Source organism: Neomonachus schauinslandi, chromosome 6 (assembly GCF_002201575.2).
Source record: "Neomonachus schauinslandi chromosome 6, ASM220157v2, whole genome shotgun sequence".
NCBI classification, from domain to species: domain Eukaryota; kingdom Metazoa; phylum Chordata; class Mammalia; order Carnivora; family Phocidae; genus Neomonachus; species Neomonachus schauinslandi.
The window spans coordinates 65,202,067-65,228,897 of record NC_058408.1 but is presented as its reverse complement, the minus strand read 5'-3'; the positions used below and the strand labels follow the sequence as shown (position 1 = coordinate 65,228,897).

Sequence of the window (26,831 nt, the reverse complement as noted above, 5' to 3'; positions counted from 1 at the left end):
TACTCTTAATTCTCCTCTTTCTTCTCAGGAAGCTTATGAATAAGTGAAGTAACGCAAAGAAGGTGCCTAGCACAGTGCCTGGCACAAATGGGGATGACTATATGTTGAAAAAGACTTTCCCAGGAAAACACAAAATGGCAGATTTCAAAATTGATAATCGGCTAGATGCGCCTGAATGCCATATTTATTATATTCATATTAGATCTCTCTTACATTAGATCAGAAGGAATAAACGGCAGGGGGGTGTGTGTGTGTGTGTGTGTACATTAAGATCTGTCACCAGGTCTGTCAGCTTTGGAGAAGGTAACAGGGTTACCCGTCATAAAAACAAAAAGCCACCCAAAGTACCCTTATCAGTAATATTATTTATAACTAGCAAGCATTGGTTTAGCTCAAGAACCTATAAACCCTTTTCCTTGCAAGAAGTGTAAAAATGGAGTCTTACAATTTCTATTCCGTGTCTTTTAGCTTTATCCTCAAAATATTAAGTATAAAGTAGGGTGATAAGTTTATTATTCTTAAATTTGAGGGCGCCTGGGTGGCTCAGTTGGTTAAGCGACTGCCTTCGGCTCAGGTCATGATCCTGGAGTCCCTGGATCGAGTCCCGCATCGGGCTCCCTGCCCGGCGGGGAGTCTGCTTCTCCCTCTGACCCTCCCCCTCTCATGTGCTTGCTCTCTCTCATTCTTTCTCTCTCAAATAAAAAAAAAAAAATCTTTAAAAAAAAATTTGATTATTTGAAATTGTGTATTGATTGATATTTATTCATCGATCTTTACAGACTTTGAGGTTTTTAAAGAAATCAGGAGCATCCCTCAGTGAATTCATACCTGATGGCTATAATAGATGTCTTATGGCTGGCCTTCTGTCACCGAGACTTACTGATACTCACCCTTCCAGTTTAAGTCAGGTGAGATGATTTCTAACGCTGTTGTTTCTTTTGAACTATTTTCTTAGCTTTCTATTATAATAAAAGTCTGCTAGATAATTTCTGCAAAAGTAGATTCAGTAGATGCACTCTGCATGATCACTAGTTATGGTCTTGGGTTTGGCTTAAAATACATACTCCCAGGACTTAGTAGGCCATAATTTGGCACCTGGTTCACTTAGCTGTATAGAAGGATATAGGACAGGAGGCCCATCATGGCATGTCATGAGTAGAAGCTGTTATAACAGGCCTGGGGCCATTTTCCAGCCCCTGTGGGAACTGCATGGGTGCAAGAAAATGAGACCTCTGTGAGTGGAAATCATCTTGACTTAGGTAGATCTCATGGTCTAGAACAAAAGCATGTGATCACTGGCATGAGCGTCACTGGGAACTTGTTCATGGTTTCTATCATAGCGCTGTTTAATCAGAAATTCTAGGAGTGGAGCCCAGCACTCAGTGTTTTAATAAGCCCTTGATGTGGGGGGCGCCTGGGGGGCACAGTCGGTTAAGTATCTGACTCTTCATTTCGGCTTGGGTCATGATCCCGGGGTCCTGGGATCGAGCCCTGCATGGGGCTCCCTGCTCAGTGGGGAGTCTGCTTCTCCCTCTCCCTCAGCCCCTCTGCCTGCTTGTGCTCACACTCTAACTCTCTCACTAAATGTTTAAAAAAAGCCCTTGCTGTGATTCTGATGCAGTGTTTTATAGAAACCAGTATCTTCTGAGAGCGTGTGAGAAGATTCGAGGTTCCTGCAAAACAGGGCCGTTGGTTCTCGAGGTCAGACTCACTCGTGGAAGCCAGAACCTTAACTTCCGAGTGGAGGTTTATAATCCATTCGTAGTTTTCCTGGTCCCAGTACAGTTTACCTGCCAGGACACGTTCTAGCAGTAAACAGTGTTGCCTGGGGACAGCTCATAATTCACCTTTATTTTAACTCATTATTTGTTAGTAAAACATGCTAAATGAAGTAAGCTCCATTTCCCATGGAGAAAGAGAAAATGTTAACTCTCCCCAGGTAGTGTTTGGATAAAGTTATTTAAAAATTACAGTTGTGAAACATAATGAATTGCTGGAAAAAGAGCCTTTTAAACATCCGAAGGAATATAAATATTGCCACTGTGGTTTAACACTTATGGTTGGATTTTAATACTTAATTTCATGGAGTGAAGAGAAATACTCGATTCTATTATCGTTGGGAGATTTCCTCTCCTCGTTCCCCCTCCTTTTATATTTTTGTATCTGTGTTTACCACATGGTCATGTCGTGATCAATGTTAATGTTCTTATTATGTAGCTTGTTTTTTCCTGGAGTTTCCAAGTGGCCTTTAAAAAACAAAACAAGGGCGCCTGGGTGGCTCAGTTGGTTAAGCGACTGCCTTCGGCTCAGGTCATGATCCTGGAGTCCTGGGATCGAGTCCCACATCAGGCTCCCTGCTCAGCAGGGAGTCTGCTTCTCCCTCTGACCCTCCCCCCTCTCATGCTCTCTCTCTCTCATTCTCTTTCTCAAATAAATAAATAAAATCTTTTAAAAAACAAAAAAAAACAAAACCTTGCCCATCTCACACAAGCTTAATATTTTTCTTCTCAGTTTGTTTTTGCTCTTTGTGGAGCCTCTTAAGATGAAGGGTGTGACCTTCTGTTAGATTACCTTTGTTGCCCAGTGTTTTGTCACCTTTACCTCTGGTTCTATTTTTGGGGAGATTTCTTCATCATCTCCCTGTCTTACTATTAGCTTTTTAAAGATTTGACCCTCATTTAAAATTTTTGGAGTACTTCTTCTTTGCTCAGTCTTTTGTTCATAGTATTCTGTTTTATGGATGAACCAGCTCCTGTCCATGTGTGTTCACAGTCTTACTTGGTTCTCTGCGTTAACTCTGTTTCCTCTGCAGTTGGTTTTCTTCCTTTAGTCTCTTTGATGCCGGTGGCTCTCCTTACGTGTTTGGTGGCCCTTGGTCATCTGTTCGTATGTAAAGTGGGTCAGTAACAGATGTTACACTCTCTTTTGCGTGGGTATAGTTCATGTAGAGGCATCCTTTTCTTGGGGATAGTAGATGGGACGTGCACCATTACAGTGGAGAAAGCCCATACTTTGGTTGGGGCCATCCCATTTTTCCAAAGATCTGTGAGGCAGGCATCCATGGTTCTTTGCTGTGGGATCAATGACTGGCTGTTCCATAGACTAAGTGTCCACCAGTTGCCTGTTTTCAGCCCTGGGTCTGACCACTCTTGCCCCCCACTTTCCTCTGTACCTGGTTTCTCCAAGGACTTAGCCTGAGGGCTCAGAGAGCTAACCCGATTCCATTCTCATCTGTAGCTCCCCTCTGTGAGGACCTGAGGACGTGGTTTCCCTCACACTGCTGGGTCTGTCACCTTTCCTCATGACTGCTGTTCACGGATTTTGTTGAGCTGTCTTACCCCATGATGCCTTCTCTTTTCTTTGCCCTTGCTGATTGATACCTATCTCTGCTCTTTACGATTATTCACTGGGGTCTGATGATGATCCAGATGCAGGAAGTAAATGGCTGTGCGTGATGTTCCATCTTTATCCACAGGTAACAATTTTCTTTTGTTCAGAAAAGGTTAAAAGCAGTTAATGATAAGGTTTCTTTTGTTCATTGTGAGTAATATGGTCTTTTTAACCCATCTACCTTGTGAGAGTTATGGAAGAATTGCTAATAGGTTGTGTAGAAGAGATCTATTCTTTCTGTCTAATGGCCCAAGAATACTGTTGAGGGTTTGATAAAACAGCATCATCTAACTATGGGCTGTTGATTTCCAACCATATACATATTCAAAGGACACCTTTGATCAGTCTTTTGTCTGTTTTGTGGTGTCCATTCCCCTGCCCTGAACAAGACAAGGAGAAAAAGCACCAAATTCAAGATGGCTTTCTGCAGCTCTTGATTGGGTTCATTGAAAGACCTTAGGAAACTTTGGCCCCAGTGGCCCTGCCCATCCTCCCGTCAGGGACTGGAACTGCCTTTCCCGCCTGGTGCTTCAACTTCTGATGGCAGAGAACTCATTGCTCATCCTCGTCCTCAGGGCCTTGGGTGCTCCAAGTGCTCCATTTAACTTTCTCACTTTAAGGAATTTAGTACAGATTATTGTTTTCTGATTACATACTGTCAAATTTATTTAAAGCAATAATAGCTTAAAAATGTGAAACAAGAAAAAATTACCTGTAATTCAGCCACGTGAATAAAACAGCATTTAGTGTTTTCTGTGATTAAACCTGGTATTCCAACCCATTTAGGTTTTTTTCCAATTACATCAATAATACATGAATAATTTGGATTTAGAAAATTGGCTAAAGTGTTTGGAGGCATATAAGTATTGGCATTTTGTTAACCATTCTTCGTGTACCTTTCTTTTTATTTTTTAAACTCCATTCCTAGAACAGACCAAGTTAAACTGTATTCTTTAGTGATGCACATGTAGAGTTAAAGCAAAAAGAAAGCAAGAAAGTGATGACTTCAGAAGGCAGGAGAGGGTCGTGGTTGCCATGGGAGATGGGAGGGGAGGGTGGGATTTGCTTTTGGTCAGGTCAGAGCAGACACAGCTTCCAGGTTACTGCCAAATATTCTCAGTCTAAACCTGGGTGGGGTGTTGTCAATGTCCACTTTGTAATTATTTGTTTGTATACATGGTGCATGGACTTTATACTTTTCTTTCATGCATTTCTTTATATATCCCTTCTTCATATACATGAAAAGGATGATACAGATGCAATTTTGTATTTTTATTGACTGGTCAGTATTCTGTTAATTACATATTTATAGGGTTTACCCTTTTTTTACTGGGTTATCTATGGAAATTCTTTATGATACATATTTACCCTTTTTGTCGTAAATCTTCTAGATCCTCCCCCTTCTGTTTTCCTCTTGATTTGTTTTATGGTATCTTTTGCTACATACAAATTAGTATTTTTGTAGTCAGATGTATTTTATAGCTCTGGCTTAATAAGTCTAACACTTAAATGTTTCTTTAACATTTAAGGGTTCAGTTCATCTTTGTGTATCACATCAGGTAAAGGTTGATTTTCTTTCTCCCGGATGATGATGAGTCCAGCTGTGCTACACCACTTATAAAATAGAACGCAGAATATCCTTTGCTCATGCTACTGAGATATACCACATTCATTTGATTTCCTTTGTGTGTACTGGGTTCTGTTTCTGAATTTTTATTTCTTCCCATTAATCTGATCTATTTCTATGCCATTCATAGATTTCTTTGATATTCAGTGTGATTTATAATGATTTTAAGTAACAGACTTACTAAGACACGGCTATATCTTACAGTCACCTGCTTACAGTGTCTAATTCAATGGTTTTTAATAAATCCATGGAATTGTGCACCTATCCCCACATTCAATTTGAGAACATTTTTATCACCCCCACAAAAAACCCATATTCTCCCCCTCACGCCCTGGCTTTTGATAACCACTCCTCTGCTTTCAGTCTTCATAGACTTCCTTGTTCCTTATATGAATCCACAGTTTATTTATGTGGTAGCATGCATCAGTCCCTCGTCCCGTTTAATGTCTGTGTCACGTAATTTCTGTATAAGGAGCGTACCACAGTTCATTTATCCATTCTTTCGTTGATGGGCTTGTTTCCAGTTTGGGGCTATTATGAATAATGTTGTTCCATGTAGAGTTTTGGTGTGGGCATGTGTTTTCATTTCTTTTGGGTGTGGAGTTGGCTGGGTCATGAGGTAACTCCGTATTTAAGTTTCCCAAAGTGGCTTTACCATTTTACATTCCCACCATCAGTGTATGAGGATTCCAGTTACTTCATGTCACCACCAATGCTTGTTACTGTCTGTGTTTGTGTTTATAGCCACCTAGTGAGCTATGAAATTTTTTTTTTTTAAGATTTTTTATTTATTTATTTGACAGAGAGAGAGCATGAGAGAGGGAACACAAGCAGGGGTAGTGGGAGAGGGAGAAGCAGCCTTCCCGCTGAGCAGGGAGCCCAACATGGGGCTTGATCCCAGGACTCTGGGATCATGGCCTGAACTGAAGGCAGACGCCCAATGACTAAGCCGTCCAGGCGCACCTGAAATGTTTTATTTCTAACCCTTGAAATGTTTGTATTCTTTCTTTTAAGATTTGTTTATTTTAGAGAGAGTGCATGTGGGGGGAGGGGCATAGGGAGAGAGAATCCTCAAGCAGACTCCCTGCTGAGCACAGAGCCCCTTGTGGGGCTCGATTCCAGGACCCTGAGATCATGACCTGAATCAGAATCAGCAGTTGGATGCTTAACCGAATGAACCACCCAGGTGCCCCTAAATGTTTGAATTCTTATAGAATTTGCTGTCTCTGAGTTTGTGATCAGATATCCTTTATCTTCACTTCTTACTCTTTTTCCTTCTTTTTTTAATGCATGGTTCAGGAAGAACAGTTAGAAGCTATATTGTCAGCAGCGATCCACACAAGTTGCCTGGGACTTTTGACTGGATGTATCAAAAAGTGGACAAAAGAAGGTAAGATTATAGTTTTTAACGAATAAAAAATTACTTTTGTATTTTAAATTGTTTAAATGATTAATTCATTTGGGGGGTTTAGTTAAACTTTATTTTGAGATAATTATAGGTTCACATTGCTATTTTAAGACATTATTTAGAGAGATCCTGTGTACCCTTTTATCACCACCTTCCCCCCTGCAAGACGGTAGCTCAGTCAGGATCCCCACGTTGTCCTTTTTTATAGCCACACCTACCTCCTCCCACCTCTAACCCCCAGGAGCCACCAGTCTATTCTCTACTTCTGTAATTTTGTCATTGCAAAAATGTTCCAAAATGAAATGATATAGTATGTAACCTTTGGGATCGACTCTTGGGCAAAATTCTTTGGGATTCATCCCAGCTGTTGTGTATCCCCCTCTTTAAAAACACACACTCACACCCACATTATTTTTGTTGAGTCATTTGACAATAAGTTGAGGACATCAACGTTTCTGTACTTGTATTATCAGTATTCTTTCCAAGAACAGTCATTACAAAACCACTGTGTACTTAGAAAAATCAGAAAAACATTGAATATGCTATTATCTGATCTCGACCTTACTGGAATCTTACTAATCATGCCAATAATGTCCTTGGTAGCATTTATAGGGATAGGGAATCCAGGATGTAATCCAGAATATACTTTGTGTTTAGTTTTTATGTCCCTTTAATCTCTCTTAATCTCCTGTAATTCCTAAGCTTTTATCTTTCAAGAAATTGGCGTTTTTAAAGATTTAAGCCTGTCATTTTGCAGACAGCCTTTCAATGTGTGTGTGTTAACCTTTCCTCATGATCAGATTTTACATTTTTCACAGCAGTGCTACATAAAATGTGCTCCTTGCTGTGTTTTCGTACCAGTTTGTTTCTGTTGTGTTGATATTCACATTGCTCACTTGATCAGCGTGGTCTCTGTCAGGGTTCCCCACTGAAGTTACTAATTTTTTGTTTGTAATTGAGAATTCTTTTTTTTTTTTTTGTTGATATTTACAAATAAGAACAACCAAATTCTGCGGCTAATCTGCGCTTTGTTCTTGAATGGACATGGAATAAAGTGGTTTTTACAAAAGAGGAATTTGACAGACTGTGTAAGTATTGTATTAAAAAATTAACCTTGGTCTGTGTTTTAAGTACATGACAATTTTAATCATTTTGAAGTTGTAAACTTTTTTTTTTAAGATTTATTTATTTGAGAGAGCGAGAGAGGATGAGCCTTAGGGAGGAGCAGCAGAGGCAGAGGGAGAAGCAGGCTCCCCGCTGAGCGGGGAGCCCGATGCGGGGCTCGGTCATGACCTGAGATCATGACCTGAGCTGAAGGCAGACGCTTAACCGACTGAGCCACCCAGGTGCCCCTGAACTTGTAATGTAAACTCTTTAAAGAAGTCTCAGAAGAAAACCATTTCTTTTAATATTGGGGTGGCAAAATTGTATTATTTTTGTTTTTAAAGATTTTATTTAAGTGATGGCTACACCTGGCGTGGGGCTCAAACTTATAACCTCAAGATTAAGAGTCACCTGCTCCACCACTGAGCCAGTCAGGCGCTCTAACAGAATTATTTTTTGAGCGAGATTTTGCAGTAGATTGTTAAACGGGCAACATGTTAATATGTCTACAGTACCAAGTTTCAGAGCTATACCTTATCTTTGATCTTAAGAGATTAATTTATGAAGTTTGCTGATGATGGTGTCAGGAGAGTATGACAGTTGACCTCAGAAGCTCGCCTACTTACTCATTTTCTATTTAAAATATTTATGACTATAAAAAAGCTGAAGAGGGCAAAAACTCATTCACCTCTTTCTTCTCCTAGCAGATGTCATTATCAGTCATTCAAAGTCATTTTTCTTCTTGACAGTCTTACTTATTCATCTGTTGTCCACTTTGAGTCTTGAGGTGTCCTATAAATATCAAAAACCCATTATGTGCAAAAATAATCAGGGTATAATACGTGATTGCTCTGTACGTGAAAGCATAATTTGTTTATTTAGAAGTATATGTTTTTGTTATTTCTATCATTGTGTCAATGATGAATGAATAAGTGGACTTTTTAAATAAGTTATTCTTAGTAGAGAATCTACTACTATAGACATAGGATTCTATGGTAGTTTTAGGCCATACTTACGAAACTTATAAACATGAAATAATTTAAAATACTTAATCACTTAATACAGTTGAAGTGAGAAACAAACACCTGGTAATTCAGAGTCAGGGCAAAATAAATGTATTTTTTTGAGTGGAAAATATTTTCAGGACTGGTAATGTAATTCATGTAAGAAAAGAAAAATATTCAGATCAGTTCATAAATTGTATGCCTTTGTTATACTTTGAGCATAATGTGGTACTTCAGGTTTGAACCTGGTAACTCAGCCACTCTTGCTGCCTTGAGCTTCGTTACTGGTTAATGGAGTTTCTTTTAAAAAACCTAAATGTAATTAAAATTCAAAGCATAGTATTTTAAATGTATTGGAAGTAAAACAAATCCATTTGATTGAGGAAGGATTTCTAATTATGTTTTCTGGTTTCCAATTACCCATTAAACATTAATGTGATTAAATCTTACCCAAAAGATATAACCAGTAGCAACTAAAATACCCATTTTTTCCGGAAAAATGAATTTGTAAACTCATTGTTGAATTTAAATGAAAGGACAACCAAGTCTACAATGAATTGTAACAAGCATGCAGTTTTATTATCATAAGTCTTTATCTGGGTCTTAATTTTTAATGTCTCACTTTGAAGGCTGGGGGTGGAAAAAGTGCTCTTATAAAATCATGACAAGACAACATGGCACATAAAAGATCTGGTATGAAAGATTTTTATTTGAGGGAGAAGCATTTAATGAATAGACCTCATTTCTAGTCAGCCTGAAGTGGACTCCATATTCCCTTCCTCTGCTCACATTGTTTACCTCGTTCTGCATCTTAAAAAACTAGGATAGGGATTTGTATTTGTCCCTTCTTGGTTTCTTGAGGTTATTTGCCGTTTTCACCGTGTTTTTGTAAATCTCATAATGTATAGTCTGATTCTGTAGTTAATAGGAGTTTGAGAAATTTTGCATTTATGATTTTAACTAATTCAGATTTATTGTGTCAGAACTAACCTAGTATTTCCTCCCGGAAAGGTACACCGTTATTTGATGGCTCGTGTCGTTTCGCCGACCCGCAGACCATCCAGGCGCTCCAGCAGTGCTACTTGCTCCTCAGCAACCTTAATTCCGTCTTAAACTGTTTTACCACAGAGGCCCAAGAGATCACGGAGAGAGGTGTGCTCTTTATGTGATAGGAATGAGCTTATTTAAATTTTACTTCAAGAAACAATAAACTTCCATGTCTTAGATGCATTACTGTGCAGAGAGGCCTTTTTAATTTTAACTTTTTAAATGGAAACTAGAGAATGTTATTAGATACGCCGTGAGCCCATGCTGAAGCAAGCTTGGGAAATTTGCGGGTTAAACTGCCAGTGAACGTAGTATACGTACTTCCAGTGGAGTTTCACATTCTGAAAGTTTATGTAAGTTTTTATTCACAGAAGTCATTGTAAGTGTTTGTCTCTGTTTTGCCATTTAAACAAAAGAGGCAGTTTCACTTAAAGGCCCGGTTTGAACAACCTATATTGATATATTATTGTGCTAGTTTGTGTTAATGTCTACATTTGACTTCTGAAACTAGCTAAATGGAAATGTAGCTTAGGTGGAAGCATATTTACCTAAAATACCTACTTAGTGAGTTACTTTAGCATTTTGGAGGTTATTTGTTCAGGCTAAGTGTGTTTAAAAATACACATAATGCTGTTAAAAGTCGCCAAATAATTCGATTTTGGGAACTGTCCAGGGTCTTGATTTTTCATGTGTGGTTGATAAATTGAATGTTACACAACTGGTGTTTCATCCTCACAGGCCTCATGGACTTGCACAAAAAGTGCCTGGTTACCCGGCTCATCTGCCAGTACACACAAGTGGTGCTTTGGTTCTGTCATTCTGGGCTTTTACCGGAGGGCGTAGGTAAAACATTTACTTAATCTGTAGATATTAGTGGAAACATTCTCAAATCTCTATCATTTGGGGTTTCTCATTTTCGGATTTCCTTTCTTCCGCCATCCCTCTTACATTTTCTTCTAGTCTTACATTCTTTCTCACGTTGTATCTCTAGTTTCCTGCCCCACACCCGATGCACAGGTGTTCCATACATGCATATTGGGCCGAATGACATAAAAGGAAAGAATATTTAACAAAACATGGTTCTGAAAAAGGGTTCAATGATACCATCAGCTATATATTAGATCCATTCAACTGTGGGTTTTATAATCTAGTTTGCCGATCTTTTTCTCCTTAAGAGTTCTTTCAATATGCTTATTAACCAAGATTATTTGCCATCAGTTGGAATACCTCTTTTCATCTAATAATTTGTGCCAATACCAAGAATTAGGGAATTTGACTTTTGCTCTGCTTATGTAGAACACTTCTAAGGCCTCTAACTTCTTGCATTTCCAGGGCACATGTTACATTCTATTGAGAAGCACTTCTGTCCCTTTGCTAATTGCCGTTAACCTTACTTTTTCATTATTCTCTTTGATTTTTACTTAAATAGTGAATACTGCTTGCTTTCTAATTATCATTTGAAATTAAGGAAGTGACTAAGGATTAAGGGGGTAGAATCATTTCTGGAATAGCTTTCCCAGAGTTTTAAGCCAGCATCCTTGTTTTTACCGACTGTTGTGAGAGACTCTGTTTTCTCGTTTGTATATCTATTAATAAAGGGGTATGTAGTTATTAAATTTAGGAAGCCTGCAGACTAAACAACATCATGCAATTATAGTAAAATATTAATGTGGGTGACCTTAGGTATTGTTGAGATATTCAGAAATATTACTGACTTTTTCCCCAACTCTTAAAAAATTCTAGATGATGCTGTGCAGTTGTCCAGGTTGTACTACAACTACCCTGTAATTCAGAACTACTATACCAGTCGTCGACAGAAGTGTGAGCGTCTGGCAAGGTACCTTACAGAACCTCCCAAAACCTCTTAGAAGTTACTCTTTTAAGAAGTCATCGCTTTCTCAGAATTCATCATGCTACAGAAAGATGAAATGCGTGGAATTCTTAAGTAAAGTGACAGAATTTGTTAACAGCATTATTATTTTAGTTGTAACATTTGCCTGTTTGCCTTGACCTAACGGTTACACCTTTATTTGATAAGTTGAGTGTGGCTACTCAGTATTTCCTAATTAAGAGTAGTTACCACAGTTGATTTATTAGAGGAGATTCTGTCACTTAAGCATGTATTTTTCCTGAGGATTCTTATTCAGAAAAGGACTAAAAGCTCCAATTCATTAGAAAACCATGAAGCATACCACCAGTTAGGCTTTTTACATTCTTTCCATTAACAGTTGCATTTCAGGCCCTTCAACCACTGTTTTCTTGTTTTCTTTGTCTTAATTCCTCTATTTCTCCTTTTTAAAATAAATAAATAAAATACACGAATGTTAACCTCATTGGTTCCTTTGAAATAAAGAAGCAAAGATAATAGAAGGAGGAGCAGTGATTAGTCATCTTCCTCAGGTGGGAATTGATGCTTGTAGAACAGCGTGCAGCATTGACAGTAGTGGTTCACGAGTGTGGACGTCAGGCATGTTGTAAGAATCCCCCAGAAATCAGTACTTAAAAGGCTGTGCTGGCTATAATTTGGTGTGTGGCAAGTTTGGGGTCCAGTGCTTTAGAAGAAGTAATCTCGGAGACTGAGCACAGACTTGGGAGATTTATTAGGCATTATTTATTTTTTAAAGATTTTATTTATTTGAGAGAGAGTGTGCATGCAAGCAGAGGGAGGAGGAGAGAGAGACTCTGAAGCAGACTCCCTGCTGAGTGCGGAGCCCGACGCTGGGCTCCATCTCACGACCCTCAGATCATGACCCTAGCCAAAATCAAGAGTTGGACGCTTACTGGGTGGAGCCACCCAGGCGCCCTATCAGGCATAATTTAAAATTATAGATCTGTTACTTCCTAAGTGTGTGTCCCTGAATGGGTTTGCTAAGCTTTCTAGTCCTGCTTGTCACATAAGTTATGCAGTCCATATAAATAAAGACGGAGCAGTGGATGCGGTGCCTGACTCGGGAAGTAGGAACTGCCGCCGCCTGGTGGTTAGTAGATGAGGAGGCAGGGACAGTATCTGCTGACCACCGTGTAGACGCTCGGTGATATGTTCTTGAAGGAATCACTGGGTCAAAAGACTTAGGTGGTGAAAGGGAAATCATAGCTCTTTGACTTTGCACTGTAGCATATTTATACCCGACTGGCTGCCACGCTCTTGGGCTTTTGCTCCAGAAGGTAAAACTGAGTGTCGCCTCAGGAATCTGGCAGCTGGACCGTGCTCTCCCTGGGGACCTGACCTGCGCTCATGGGCTTGCTGATGACCAAGCCTGAGGCCTCTGCAGGGTTCATCTAATTCTTATTGGTGACTGGACTTCACATGATGCTAACTGGGGTCCTGTTCTCAACTCTCTTCTCCTTTGGATTGTGGAGATCAGTAAGAGTTTGGAATTAACACGAATAACGAATAATCCCGAATGTCACCCTTTCTGCAGAGGGAAGTGGAGCCCTGATTGCTTGATGATTGACGAAATGGTGTCTCAGTTAGGAGATGGCATTGAGAGGTTGTGGAAGCGCGATGAAGGAGGCACGGGAAAATACCCTCCGTCTAGTCTGCACGTATGTTCGTGACCACACGCTCCCCCATGAAGACCCTGCAGGGTTGCCAGGGGTGGTGGGGACATGGTTAGCGGTATTGTTCCCACCCGGCACAGGCTTGGGGAAAATGGGGAGCGTGAATGAACGAACATATAAAACACACTGAATTTTTTATCCCTTTTACAGGCACTGCTTGACATATACCTACTGGACGACGTCACTGAAACAAGCAAACATGCTGTTGTATCCTTTAAAACACTCAAATAATTCATGTATTACCGACATCATAAAATTTGAGAGTAATAGGAACCTCGCACTAATCTAATCTAATCTCAGTTGCACATTTGCAGTTTTTTTAAAGGAAGGTTAACCTAGGGTCTGTTGGTTGGGTTCAGATGATCTATGGCAAACCTGAAACTATGCAGAATTTAGTTTTAGGTTTAATTTTCTAGGGATAGGATCCACAGCTCTCATCAGATTCTTGTGTGTGTACAGGACATCATCAGAGTTACCAACAGCAGTTCTGAAACATTGCTGGCCAAATGGTCTTTCTTTTTCTTTCTTTCTTTTTTTTTTTTTTACGATTTTATTTATTGATTTGTCAGAGTGAGCACAAGCAGGGAAAGTGGCAGGCAGAGGGAGAAGCAGGCTCCCCACTGAGCAGGGAGCCCGACATGGGACTCGATCCCAGGACCCTGAGATCATGATCTGAGCTAAAGGCAGATGTTTAACCCATGGAGCCACCCAAGCGTCAGATGGTCTTTCTTAATGAGGTTAACTTATGTGTTCAATACGAATACATGATAAGTTAGTTTAATATTACCTTAGGCATCGGGTCTGAACCCAGTGGTATTTGCAATAATATTTTTGTACTGATGGTCAGTTTCTTAATTTAAAAATGTAGTTCCAGGGAGCTGGGTGGCTTAGTCGATTAAGCATCTGCCTTTGGCTCAGGTCATGATCCCGGGGTCCTGGGATAGAGTCCTACATCAGGCTCCCTACTCAGCGGGAGTCTGCTTCTCCTCTCTGTGTCAAATAAATAAATAAAATCTTTTTAAAAACTATGTAGTTCCATTCATAATTTATAAGATACGTGATGTGTTTGTTTAAGCTGTTAGGTTTTGCTGATAACTGGAATTTTGTCTATAGCTCTGTCTCTTCAGTTTGCTAATAAGCTACTGACTTCATGAAGAAAGTAGACTTTTGTTCATCTCTTTTGTGGTGGTACTTACTGTTGAGAGTGAATGAAGTTGCTTGTAGGATTGGCTGGACCTGCATTTAATAAAATTACCATACTTGGATATCCATTCTGGCTTACAGAATCCTAAAAGCAGTCTCTTCAAGCGTCTTTGCTGCTCTAGTCTGTTGCTACCTAATATAAGTAGATATATGTAGGAGATTTTCTTCTTGTTATTGTCCTTAATCCTCTTTCTTAAAGACCATTTATTTGTTGCTTGATATTATGTATTCCTTCCCAAACAAAACAGATACTTGCATTGAATCATTTCCCACTGCCTTTGCCATTCCTTGGGGCCAGGTGAAACTTATTCAGGGGTTTTGGCTGATAGATCATAATGATTATGGGGTAAGTCTGTTCACTTAGAATGTAAACTTTCATAAACTGTTAGTATTTCAGAAAGAAGTACATAGCTGGGTTAAATGTGGTATTAAAGATATGATACAGTCTACTTCTGGAGTAATTTACGGACTCAGTTCAGTCATTAACCTTTACCAAGCGCTATCGTAGGCAGCAAGAATACGAAGATGAAACAGTTCAGGACTCCAGATCCCGTCCTGTCTAAAGAAGAAAATAAATAATAAACAATTACTAATAGTGCACATACGGCGATTGTTCTGTTAGAGACACGTTTGGTGTGTTGCTGTTAGAAGGCAGGGCTTGGCACTGATGTATGACGTTGGTGGGCAGAAAGATATTACATCATAGCCCAACAAAGCCTCAGAAGAATGGGGCTTTTGATAAGGCTTTTATTTAAAATCAAACATACCATGGATTAAAGTAGATCTTTACAGGTTATGGTTAAATCATTGTTTGTGGCTTTAGTGTTGCCCGTCTTTAAAGGCTGGTTACTTTGTCCAAGTGCAGGATATTATATTTGCATTTAGCAGTTTTTGTGTCCTTTTGCAGAGTGGCTTGGATCTCCTGTTTCACCCAGCTACTGTGAAACCTGTGTCGTGGCAACATTCAAAGATTATTCAGGCCTTTATGAGTCAGGGTGAACACAGACAAGCCCTCAGATACATTCAGACGATGAAGCCAACGGTGTCCAGCGGCGATGATGTTACCCTTCACCTCACCGTTTTGCTTTCTAATAAGTAAGTACCTGTTTTGAAAATACGATCAAATTCTTGATCGTATATGTTAAATAAAGTGCAACTGATGAAACAGCAATATATAATATTTTGCTTTGGTTGCATTACATAATATTCTTAGGATTCTTTATCTGTCAGTGTGAGGAAAAACATAAAAAACCTTTTATCCTAGAAAAGGATGAAGAAGGAGTACCCTTGAGTAAAAGGGGAAAGCAAACTGAGACTCGAAAATTATATCTGTTGCTAATTGGCAATGTGGACAGTCTCCCATGTGGGCGGTTGAGGTTTGAGTATGCTGAAAAGGAGCTAAAAATAATAGGGAAAGGATAAAATCCTATTGAGTTGTAAAATCAGGTTTTGTATCTTAAATACTTGAACCAGATTTGAGCAGGTCCTGTCTTTACATTGCTTTTCTTCCCTATGCCATATTTTAATGTTCTCTAATCAGCATGATATATTTCCATTTATATTATAGCAGTATATATATTACTGCAGTTATTTGTCATATATGTGACAACTATGACAAGTTAAATGTCATGATTGGAAATACAGTGGTCTGTTTACTGGGTTTTTTTGTTAACCTAATTAGTTGGGGAAATTGCTTGGAACTAATCTTCTTACTAGATTATAACTTTTATACAACTCACTGTTTTTTTGTCAGTTCTGTTAGTTGGTCACTTTTATAATTTTTAGAAATTGGTTGCTTTACTCACCCCAGATTGTCGTTTATGAACCAACACCATTTCAGCGTCAGCACTCTGAAAGTTTAGCTTTCTTTGTTCTCTTAATGTATTTCTGAGAGGAGAAGGTTGAATCTCCCAAATTTCAGCTAGAAGAGGAGTTATGTAGTATGGTAATGGGTTGGCTAGACAGGTAGGACATTGCCAGTGTCCTCAAAAGTAATCAGTTAGGAAGTACTTGTTGAAATGAAATAACTTGGATTAGCCACAAGTGTTTGGCTAGCTGAATAAATCTGGAATGAACATAACAGCAAAACAAAATTTAAAGATGCTAGTGGTGATAGAGATTTAATAAATGGATTAAGAGTCCCAGTACTCTTAGTCAGGTAGCATGTAAACTATTTTGAGTTGTATATAAGCTGCTCACTCTACTGACTTGAAACAGGTGGTACTTGATCACTGATGCTTACATCGAAAAAACAGATGTTGGAACCTTGGAAAAACACCTTTGAAAGGTTGCTGGTTTTTCCTCTACGATCCTGTTGTCCTTCGATTCATGCACAATACATTTCTCTGGTTTGCTAGATACTCATTCCCTCTCCTTTAGCTATAGCGAACATTATATATTAACGTTTACAATAACAGAAACATACTGCGTGATTTCTAAACCTGATTTGTCTTAAGTAAAGGCTCAGTTACCTAGTCTTGAAGTGTCCTGTAGAGGACACACAGAAGTAAAACCACAGGGCCACCTAAAATGGTGTTTGTTGAGATGATGTGGGTTCAGACTCGGTACAGGGGCTGTTTCAGACCACTGCAGCCAAGTGAGTCAGAGGAGTTTTGTTTCCTAGAGCATATGAAAGTTTCACTTTAGGAGTATGTTGATGTTTACACAGGAACGTACGTCAGCCTGTCTCTGCTGCTGTATTACTGAGAACCCCTGTGCACTCCTTAATGAAAGGACTTTTACTGCCAACATACTAGTCTAGCTTTTTATCAGTTGAAATAATTTTCTTATTGCTCTTCCCACCACCATGGTTTTCTACCATAGGAAGCAGTAGAGTAATGGGAATTTGGGGGCTTATTTTTAAAATTTATGTTAGTGTTGGCAGTGGAACAGCCTTGCTTAAAGTTGGAGATAGCTGTGTCTCCTACTGGAGGGGAAATGGGGAAAAACATTATCATTTGCCCTTTGCCTTCAAGTATACTCTCCTGGTAGATTAATATTTGATAAGTCATAAATAAATCTATCTTACTCTTACTATTATATTTGCTCAGCATCATACTTTAAAGTGGAAAATGTCCATGGACTGGTGGGCAGAGGAGGGTCAGGAATTTGGTTTTTTGTTTTTTGGGTTTTTTTCAATAGTAAGATATTTACATGCTTCAGAAAGGTTCAAAAGGATACACCATGCATTTCCAGCCTCCTATGCTGCTTCTTGGTACCCAGTCAGTGTTAATAATTTCTCGTGTATCCTGCCTAAGAAGTTGTGTACATATGTAAGCAAATGCATCTATGTTTCTTCCCACCCCTACTTAAAACCCTTCCCCCCACTTTTTGAAAAGCACTTGCTAGCATTTAATGAACCTCCCTCCATGTGGCTTCAAGCTACTGGGACACAGCCAGTCATCCCCCCCACCCCCCCACGTCCCCCCTTACAACAGCCTTCATCTCCTCAGCTCTTCTCCTGAAGAATTTGCCCCTCACGATAACAGGCTGTTTGGGGAGCTTTCCTTCCCCGAAACTTTGTAGGAGTCCAATCACAGCACATCAGTGATGGGAGCAGCTCCAGGCTTGTTTCTGGCAGCATTTACCCTTCAACATCCGCCCCCCCCCCCGCCACACCCACACACACACACACACACACTTAAAATACAATAGCACATCTATGTCTTGCTGCAGTGTACTTTTTTCTTCTATTTAATTTGGATTTGATTTCATAATAGGACAAAAAGAGCTTCCCTACTGTTGACTATTGCGTGATGTGTCTGTATTTATCGAACTAGCTCCCCTTCGTGAACATTTAGGTGTTTTCCAGTCTGTTGCCATTTTAACCACTGCCGTGAGTAATCACACATTTTGCTCAGGTGCAGATTTAGTTTGTAAGACATAAAACTCTAAAAGTGGAATTACTGGGTGAAGGGACATTTACAATTGTCATTTTGATAGATCACGGCACACGGCCCTCGTGAGGATTAGGCCACTTCGCCCCCATCACCTGTGCCGTTCAGTTGGTGTTTATTCATCTGATGGGTGAAGGTGGTAATAGTCATAGGTTTCGTCTCACCATAATAATAATCTTTTCATAAAGATGCTATTTCCTTCTTGTGACCTGCCCATTGTTTCTTTGTGTGTTGTTGAGATTATTCTTCCTAACTTGTTAGAGCTCTATTTATGTTACAAATACTAATCCTGAGATTTTTTTTTTCCTCTTGTTTGTCATTTGTCTTTTTACTTTGTTTTAGAATGGATTTTGCTATGCTGAAAATCATGAAGTCAGAATTATCAGTATTTTCATTTGGCTTTATGTCTTTTTTTTTCACTTTAATGTCATTATTTTTTAGTTTTCTCATGGTATCTGCTACCACTTTTATGGTTTTTGTTTTATCCTTTAGGTATTGATTGATCTGAAATTTATTTTGGTGAAGGCATTTTAAAAGAAGATTTCAGTGTACACTACAGAAAACTAGAATAGTATGGTGAAGGTTCCATATACCTGTCCTATGTCAGATTCAACAAATAGATTATGTCATAACTACTTCATCTATATGTATGTTCATATGGTTTCTTTTTAATTTATGGTGATATAGTATTTATCCTTCTTATCTATTTTTCTATCTATAAAAATGTTGTGCTCCTTTTAATACTCCCATATTCCTTATGTAGGAACAAAGTTACCCCCAAGACACTCAGGTTTATAACAACCATACTCTCCTGCCTGTTCTGGTATGGGGTGAAGAACAAGGCAATTTTAGATTTTTAGGGATACCCATAAGTGTGTTACTTATTTGGGTTCTTGACCTTAGTAAGTCCTGTAGAATATGTTAAAATACTCTAGTCCCAAGACAATAAAATGAACAGCTGGCCCCGCCTGGCCTGTCAGCAGAGGGAGCCCTTTTCTTCTCTGAGGAACTTGGTATCCACAGGAAGTCCAGGTCGGTGCTGCGAGAATTTCCTTCCATGCATTTTCATGCTGAATATTAGTTGGTGTGATTTTGTTCACATATTCTGTGTTTCTTACATGCGTGTTAGTTATTTATTAACAAGTCTTTATGTCAGTGTTTGTGACTATTTCAGTAACCATAGCTAAAGCTTTTTTATGAAGATGTCCATTGAAATCAAAATTGTGTGTTAACTTAGAATTAGATAAAAGATGATTTTTTTAAGAAAATTATTTCCCTGATGCTCGTATGTAGGTGCCATGTTTTTATTCTACCCTCCACTTCAGCCCTAAAAGTTATCAGCCCCTCCAAAAATTCTGGCAATTTTAGTGTCTATCTTTCAAGACATTTTGTTATCTGATTAAGTAAATAAGCACATAAACATTCATAGGCTTTGTTTATTGGTTAAGTTTTTACAATTATAGTCACTGTTGATAATTTGAAGCTTGCTTTTTTTTTTTCTTAACAGTATGTCATGAGAAACACTGCTTTGATGTCTTACTGCCCGCAGAAGACAGCATCTCATGGTCCCCACATGGTGTCTAAAACTCCCTAATTTAACCCGTGTTCTCCAATCAGATCTTGCTTATAGATCAGTCAGAATATTCTTTGAGCTCAGCCTGTCGCCATCCCATAAACACAATGTTGCTTGTGTAGATCTTTGCTCACTACCCCTTACACTGCTCTCCCACTGGGTGTGCATACGTAAGGGCCTGGCTTTCTCCGCCACACCACACCACAAACGTTCGTTTGTGTCTTCTCACTCCCGTGTATGCTCTGTGCTTTCCTGTCGCACACTCCACTAATGATCCAGAACTGCCTCACACAAACTCTGCTCGTTGAGATCAGCAAACGTCATGATGCCATGATGCGTGTTTAAGAAAAGCTCAGAGTACTTCTGGATCACACAGAGTGTCATTGCGATTCTGTAGGTCGATCACTCATTTTGAATGCCTCCAACAGCTTTTCTAACACTAGGCCTTGTGGACACTGTTTCAGGTACATGGTGGAGGCCTGGACATTCCTGCGGCAGCACTCCACCAGTCTGAACGTCGAGCAGCTCCTGACACACACGTACAAGGTCTGCCAGGAGACGGGCCTCATGGAGGACTTGCTGAAGCTGCCTTTCACAGACCTCGAGCAGGTAATGACGCCCCAGCATCCGCTTGGCGGAAATGCAGGGGAAGTGAGTAGCTGATGAGTGTTTTTCGTTCTTCTTAGGACTGCCTGGTGAAATTTTTGCAGTCCAGCACCAACATTCGGAATCACGAATTCCTTCTCGTTCACTATCTGCAGCGTGCCAATTACGTTTCTGCCCTGAGGCTGAACCAAACTCTGAAGACCAATTTTTCGGTATAGTAAAACATGTTTCATTACGGGGGACAAGAGAGTAAGGAGAGGTGCCACTTTTGTTGTGTGAGAGTTTCTAGTTCGGTAACCACTGGGTTCTTCGTATCCTCTTGAGCTTGGAGAACCCTCGTCTGACCTTCTCTAGCATGTTGGGAACAGGGCATTATTATTACTTAACCTAATTCTTTTACATATGCCATTTCTATTTAGATAACTGCCCACAGTCTTGCCAGACTAACCACTTCACTCAGGGGGAACGAGAAGAAGAGGTAGAGGAGCAGTGGGAGTTACATAGTGCTCAGACGGATTCTTTTTTGTGCTTTGCTCTTGGAACACATTCTCTGAGCCTTGATTCTTCATCAGTAAAATGACAGTATCTCTTTGTGGGGATGCGCACAGGTGTGTCTGAGGTGATCTGTCGCCTGACCCGTGTAGATGCTTGGTACATGATGATCATTGTTGCTAGTCGTGGTGAAGAGTCGAGCCTGGGGGGAAGGGGGGGAACTTACGGACGGATGAGGACTGATAATGCAGTCAGGTGTGTGTAGGAGGTCCTTGGTGTGGAAGAATGAATATGTAGGGAGAAGGAAGATAGTCTTAGGTGTTCAGAATTATGTTTTAAATGGTAAATACATAAACATAGCGCTTTTGAAGATTAAATTTTTACCAACGACGGCATGTTCAATAGAATGATCGTGATCCTCGTTTGCGGGAGAGATCAGAGGTTCGAAATGCTATAGTAGAGCAATATGGGAAAGTCCTTCCTAAAATCCAGCGAAGATTAGCCATTGAGCAAGCTAAGCCTTACCATCTGTCCACATCACCTGTTCTTCGAGAAGGTAAGATTTGATTGAAAACTATCATAAAGTACTGGGTGAGAAAGGACATCAAGTGATTACCCCCTGAAACCATTGTTCTCTTATATTTAGCTCACTTTTGCTTTGATTCATTACTATGGTGCCTTTTTTTTTTTTTACTGGGCCACTCCCACCAAATGTAATGCTTTCTTGGAGGATTTTATAGTTGATTTAGCAATGTAGTACAGAATAAAAAACTCGTTTTATTTCACTTGGACACTCCTGTCCAACTGTTAGAGAACATGTACAGTAATTTTTTCACTGCCTCCAAAAGCCCCAAGTTGTTACACTTCTGCATAGATGTTGCTGAACTAAGTATAACCTGTAACTGCTTATCTTGTGAGCCCTGTGTCCCAGTCCCTCTTTCATATTCATCTTCTAGTAAAATCCTGGTGTTAGGAAATTAAACCCTGCCTTCTTCACCTTACAGTTTCTAGACCCCAACCATTGTCCACTGTTACAAAGCAAGCTGCAACAGGGGCTGTGTTAACAAGATCTGCTTTCATCAGTAATGTGTTGTCTAAAATTGGAGAGATTTGGGCATGTACTGAACCTAAAGGTGGCACCTCAGCCCACAAGAGGTACGCTTTCCTTACACCTGTTAATGGTCTTGCCGCTCATTAATCTTTCCCCGGTATCAGAAGCGGTCATCAACCATCCAGCCTTGGAGTTTATTAGTCTGTGTAAAAAGGAAAAACTCCTCTATGTTGACTTTTTATTGTAAGAAGAATTTTTTTTTGTCTTTAACTTTAAAAGCAATTATATTTATTGTAATTTGTAAATAAGCAGAAATGTACACAGTAAAAAGTGAAAGCACTCCTCTCCAACCTAATCCCACCTTCTTAAAACGTATTTTAATACTCTTCGTAGTACATGCTGAAAAGTTACATTTTTATTTTCTTTGTAGTCCTAGAAGAGAACCATCTCCTCTTCCACATCCACAAGTGCCTGAGGCATTTGTTGGAACACCAATTTTAAAAGCATCACAAAAGGTTTCTAGGTAAGACTTAGTTAAATCATTTTAAAATCACAATGTTAGACAATTACACTGTCATTTTTAATTATCTTTAAAATGTTACAGTATTTTAAATTCTTGAGTGAGTTTTTAATGATTTTTTTAATGCTTTTTTTTTTTTTATATATAATTTGGGAAGTAGTGTAGTAATTTTAGCACCAGCTGCTAGCCTACTTAGAATTTTGGCTTAATGATTTCAGACTGCTTAGAGAAAAGAAGCAAACTTTGTTTTATTAAAAATCATGAGCAAAGTAAACTATTAACTTGCTGCTTTTCATATCACTTCCTTGTTGATTGATCCCTGAATGGAGGTTATTTTTAGAATTCATAACTAATCTTGGTCAGCTCATTGAAACTTTCTCCTGTACAAGAGAGCCCACTAAAATGCCTTCCGTGGCTTCAGATCAGTAATACTTGTACAACTTAAACTGTGGTATTAGAAAAGTAAATAATTAAGTCAAAGTTTTCCATCCAAGATGAAATTGTGATTGTATTTCATTTAAGAATATTGGATAGTTGAAATAGGTGTTCATATCCTCAATATTAGAGAACAAACAACTCTCTCCTAATGTTTGCTTCCTTGTCTTTAATAGCATGCTCCTGATTATTATAAATTTCAAGAATAAAATTGCGTTACTTTTGAGAATAAAATGATCTGAATTTACGATAGAATAAGGTACTCAGAATAAGTTAATAATTTACAAACAGTTGGAGCCAAAGCTGTTTAGAGTGGGCATATTTTCAAAGCATGAAAGGGTTTTCTGTTTGGAGGATTTGGATTTAATTAGATTGATGTTGTTTTCCTTTAATTATCAGGAAGATTATTTCAAATAAGAGTCATTATTATTATCATTCTGTTTTCCTAGCAGTAGTGTTCCAGTTTTTCCCCACAAGTCACTTTTTCTCAGTCCCTTTGTACTTTAATAGATCCGGGGTTCAAGAAGGGAGCAATAATAAAAGTTTTCAGATTCATGACTAATGGCCTAAGGACCTAAAGAAAAAGAAGTATTATGAGAATCCTACAAAGCTATGATTAACTCAGATGGAAGAAAGTCCATTGAGGTGTGAATATTTATTTTTATAGGAATCATTCCATTCCCTAATTCTGTTTTTCAAACTGGTTTGCATTAGTGGGTAGTAAGTAAACTTGATTGTGACTAGCATATCTTTCAGTGGAATAGCAGAGGTGACATCACTGGGCACTGCGTATAATAAGGCTCCGTGCTGTTTGTGCAGTGTATGTTTTGTGTAACGCATTACTAATGTGTATCATGCTCAAAGATTTGTGGAAATCCTAAGATCTGATGCAGTATTTAACATTTTTAAAGAAAATATAATAAAAAAATACTTTTCCTGATAATTGTTTTAGTATTTAGTATTTAGAAGTATTTTATTAGTATAAGAATTTTGTTTTTACTCAGTAGGTACCTTTGTTGGACAGGCCCTGCTTTTGAGAAGCAGTCATTCATAAATGATTGAACACCTTGAACATGAATACCAACACAGTGCGAGGCAATTAACAAAATTCCAATTTGGGATAGTTCAGTATAAAAGTGAGCAGACGGTTTACAAATACAGATTTTGAATACAAATGAGGTAGAGAAGGAAAAGAAGAATTAGAACAGACAATAAAGAAACAAATGTTAGTGGCCTGATGGGATATTTTTGGTTTGGTGGAAATCTAAAGCTGTGTTTAGTACAGAATAACAAGCAGTAAGGATTAAGGAAATGCTTCCTGTAAATATTTCCCACTGGGCACCAGATTGGGTCTTAAAGCACCCATTTCTGCTTATTTACAAATTACAAATGCCATCCCATTTGTGAAGGAGGACAAGGAAGGTACAGCCATGGGGGGTTTTTATTCCTGGGCACCGGGACACGCTGGACCTTTCTGGTCATTTTCAGCTGAACCACAGAGCACAGAGTCATTTTGGGGAAGTAAAAATGTATTGTTTGTATTGCTAGGAAATAGACCATTATTCATTAGGAAATTGCCTATGCAAAGGATCCATCAGAAATTGTAATCTGAAAATTTCACTTTCAAGTTTAAATTCTTTATCTGTGAATTAAGTTTTTAAACTCTTGGGACTATGCATGCTTAATACAAGTTATCAATGAGATTAGTTTTATCATTTGTATGAACTACATCCAGGACATTACAGAAAACCATTCAGCAGAATCTGGAGGTTCCATTTTGTCACTGACCTCATTAATTTGAAAAAATTAACTTTTTGTGTGTGTTCGTGCTCAGTTTTTTTGCAATAAAAACCATAAAGGTAAAGCAAACCAGTATTCATTATGTACGTCCCATGTAGATAAAAGGAATTTTTATGTGTTTGTAAAGAATTATAGCAAATGAATTTATTTTATCAGTGAATATTGGAGAGGGAGGGCGGGGGACTAGAGCTTTTTTTTTTAATTGTTATCTAGAATTCCTAATTCTCAGTTTTACTACTGAATTAATTTTCTGACTTTTTGAAGTAATGACATTATATTAATATCCTGACTGAACTTATAATTTCATGTGGTTACCATATTTGCCAGTGAATATAGAAGTCTAATTACATGGCATGATAAATTTTTTGGGTTTTTTTTCACCATAACTCGATAAGTTAGTTACCTGGGTCTTTCTGTGTACTGTGTGTGTGTACTGTGATTACAGACCACTGGATTTGGTTGTTCATCCTGTGCGCCAGCCTTGTCAGCGTTTGGGATTTATTCAGCAAACCCCCAAAAGATCTCCTTTATACCTGGCGTCCAGTTCATTGTTCAAAGGATCACATCACAGTCCCTCCAGGACTATAGAATTACGTGTACTTGAAACTCCTTTCGTGGTGAAGGTGAGTATTGCATAGCTCACGTTCATAGTGAAGCTAGGAAGTTCTCACGTGTCAAGCAGCAGGGAGAAAAAAGCTATCTCTAACTGATATCTCTGGGTAATGGACAGCATTAAGCCTGTTTGGGGGGAGTTACCTTTGCATAATGTTTATTGTATCTTTACATCTTCTTAAATAGGATTTTACTACATTTACCTTTTGTGCTTACCTGATGTACTCAAGGTTAACAATTACATCATTGTTCTGAGGGTAATCCAAGTCTCTGTGGTTATTACAAGTTGAAACCTTAAATTAAAACCTTTGAAAAAAGCTTTCACATTCTTGGGTTTGCCCCCCCCGCCATTTCTGCTACCATTTTGCTGTTTCTTCTTCCTTCTGTCATATGCTTTTATTTATTTTTTATTGTTTTAAAGATTTTATTTTTTATTTATTTGACAGAGAGAGATACAGCTAGAGAGGGAACACAAGCAGGGGGAGTGGGAGAGGGAGAAGCAGGCCTCCCGCGGAGCAGGAAGCCGGATGCGGGGCTCGATCCCAGGACCCCGGGATCATGACCTGAGCCGAAGGCAGACGCTCAACCGACTAAGCCACCCAGGCGCCCCTCTGTCATATGCTTTTAGTTCTCTGGTTTCTTTTTTTATTTATTTAAATTCTCTCCTTTGATGAAACTGCACTCTGTTACTCCTTCTTACTAGCAGTGTATCTGTCTTAATTCGTTTTCCTCCACCATCTCTGATAAATCATTAGCTGAGAAACCACAAAACTAGACTTGAGGTGGCGGGGAGTGGGCACCTTTTCCCATCCTGTTGTCAGAATGGTTTCACAGCACTTGTGTGCTGGCAACTTGCCCAGCATCCTGGATTGAGTCCCGGAAGCGCCCTACCTTCATTTCTTTCCATTGTTTCTGGATATTCAGCATGGAGAGGGAAGCCAGGGGATTCTTAATTTTTTTTTTTTTAATTGTATTTATGAGAGAGAGAGAACAAGCAGGGGAGGAGGAGCAGAGGGAGAGGGAGAAGCAGGCTCCCCACTGAGGGAGCCTGACATGGGACTTGATCCCAGGACCCCGGGATCATGACCTGAGCTAAAGGCACATACTTCACCAACTGAGCCACCCAGGCGCCCTGATTCTTACCTTACAAGGTGAATAAAAGTTCAACAAATGTCAGTCCTAAAATAGTTATTAAAACAAGTGGAAAAGAGGATTGGTGAGCTTTTTAAATGCCTGATATTTACTCTCCGGGGCTAATTCCTGGTGATTCCTGTTTCTATCCATTAAAAAAATTACATTTTGTATTCTCTAAATCAAGGAATAATTTTGTGTCTACTACCAAAAACAATCTTGAAAAAAAAAATCAGTATAATATTGTAACAGATCTAATGGAATTTAATGATCTAATGGGATACAACCATCTGCTTGCTAATCTTTAGAGGAGAAGTGAAGTGAAGGAATTATTGCTGCTGAATAGTTTCTGTGCTAATTATTTTTATTAA

At 39.0% G+C, this 26,831-nt stretch overlaps 1 protein-coding gene across 1 annotated transcript in view; it reads left to right on the top strand.

Moving 5' to 3' along the window:
* The window catches only part of AHCTF1 (AT-hook containing transcription factor 1), a 79,387-nt gene that overhangs the window by 33,608 nt on the left and 18,948 nt on the right, over positions 1-26,831 (top strand). The window contains exons 13-28 of the mRNA XM_044915968.1: positions 780-908; positions 6,317-6,407; positions 7,424-7,513; positions 9,545-9,685; positions 10,319-10,423; positions 11,324-11,417; positions 13,003-13,126; positions 13,292-13,348; positions 14,544-14,690; positions 15,252-15,439; positions 20,278-20,422; positions 20,500-20,631; positions 21,317-21,467; positions 21,916-22,066; positions 22,393-22,485; positions 25,163-25,340. Coding sequence (XP_044771903.1) covers positions 780-908; positions 6,317-6,407; positions 7,424-7,513; positions 9,545-9,685; positions 10,319-10,423; positions 11,324-11,417; positions 13,003-13,126; positions 13,292-13,348; positions 14,544-14,690; positions 15,252-15,439; positions 20,278-20,422; positions 20,500-20,631; positions 21,317-21,467; positions 21,916-22,066; positions 22,393-22,485; positions 25,163-25,340 — 2,016 coding nt within the window. The remainder of the gene's footprint in view (positions 1-779; positions 909-6,316; positions 6,408-7,423; positions 7,514-9,544; positions 9,686-10,318; positions 10,424-11,323; positions 11,418-13,002; positions 13,127-13,291; positions 13,349-14,543; positions 14,691-15,251; positions 15,440-20,277; positions 20,423-20,499; positions 20,632-21,316; positions 21,468-21,915; positions 22,067-22,392; positions 22,486-25,162; positions 25,341-26,831) is intronic.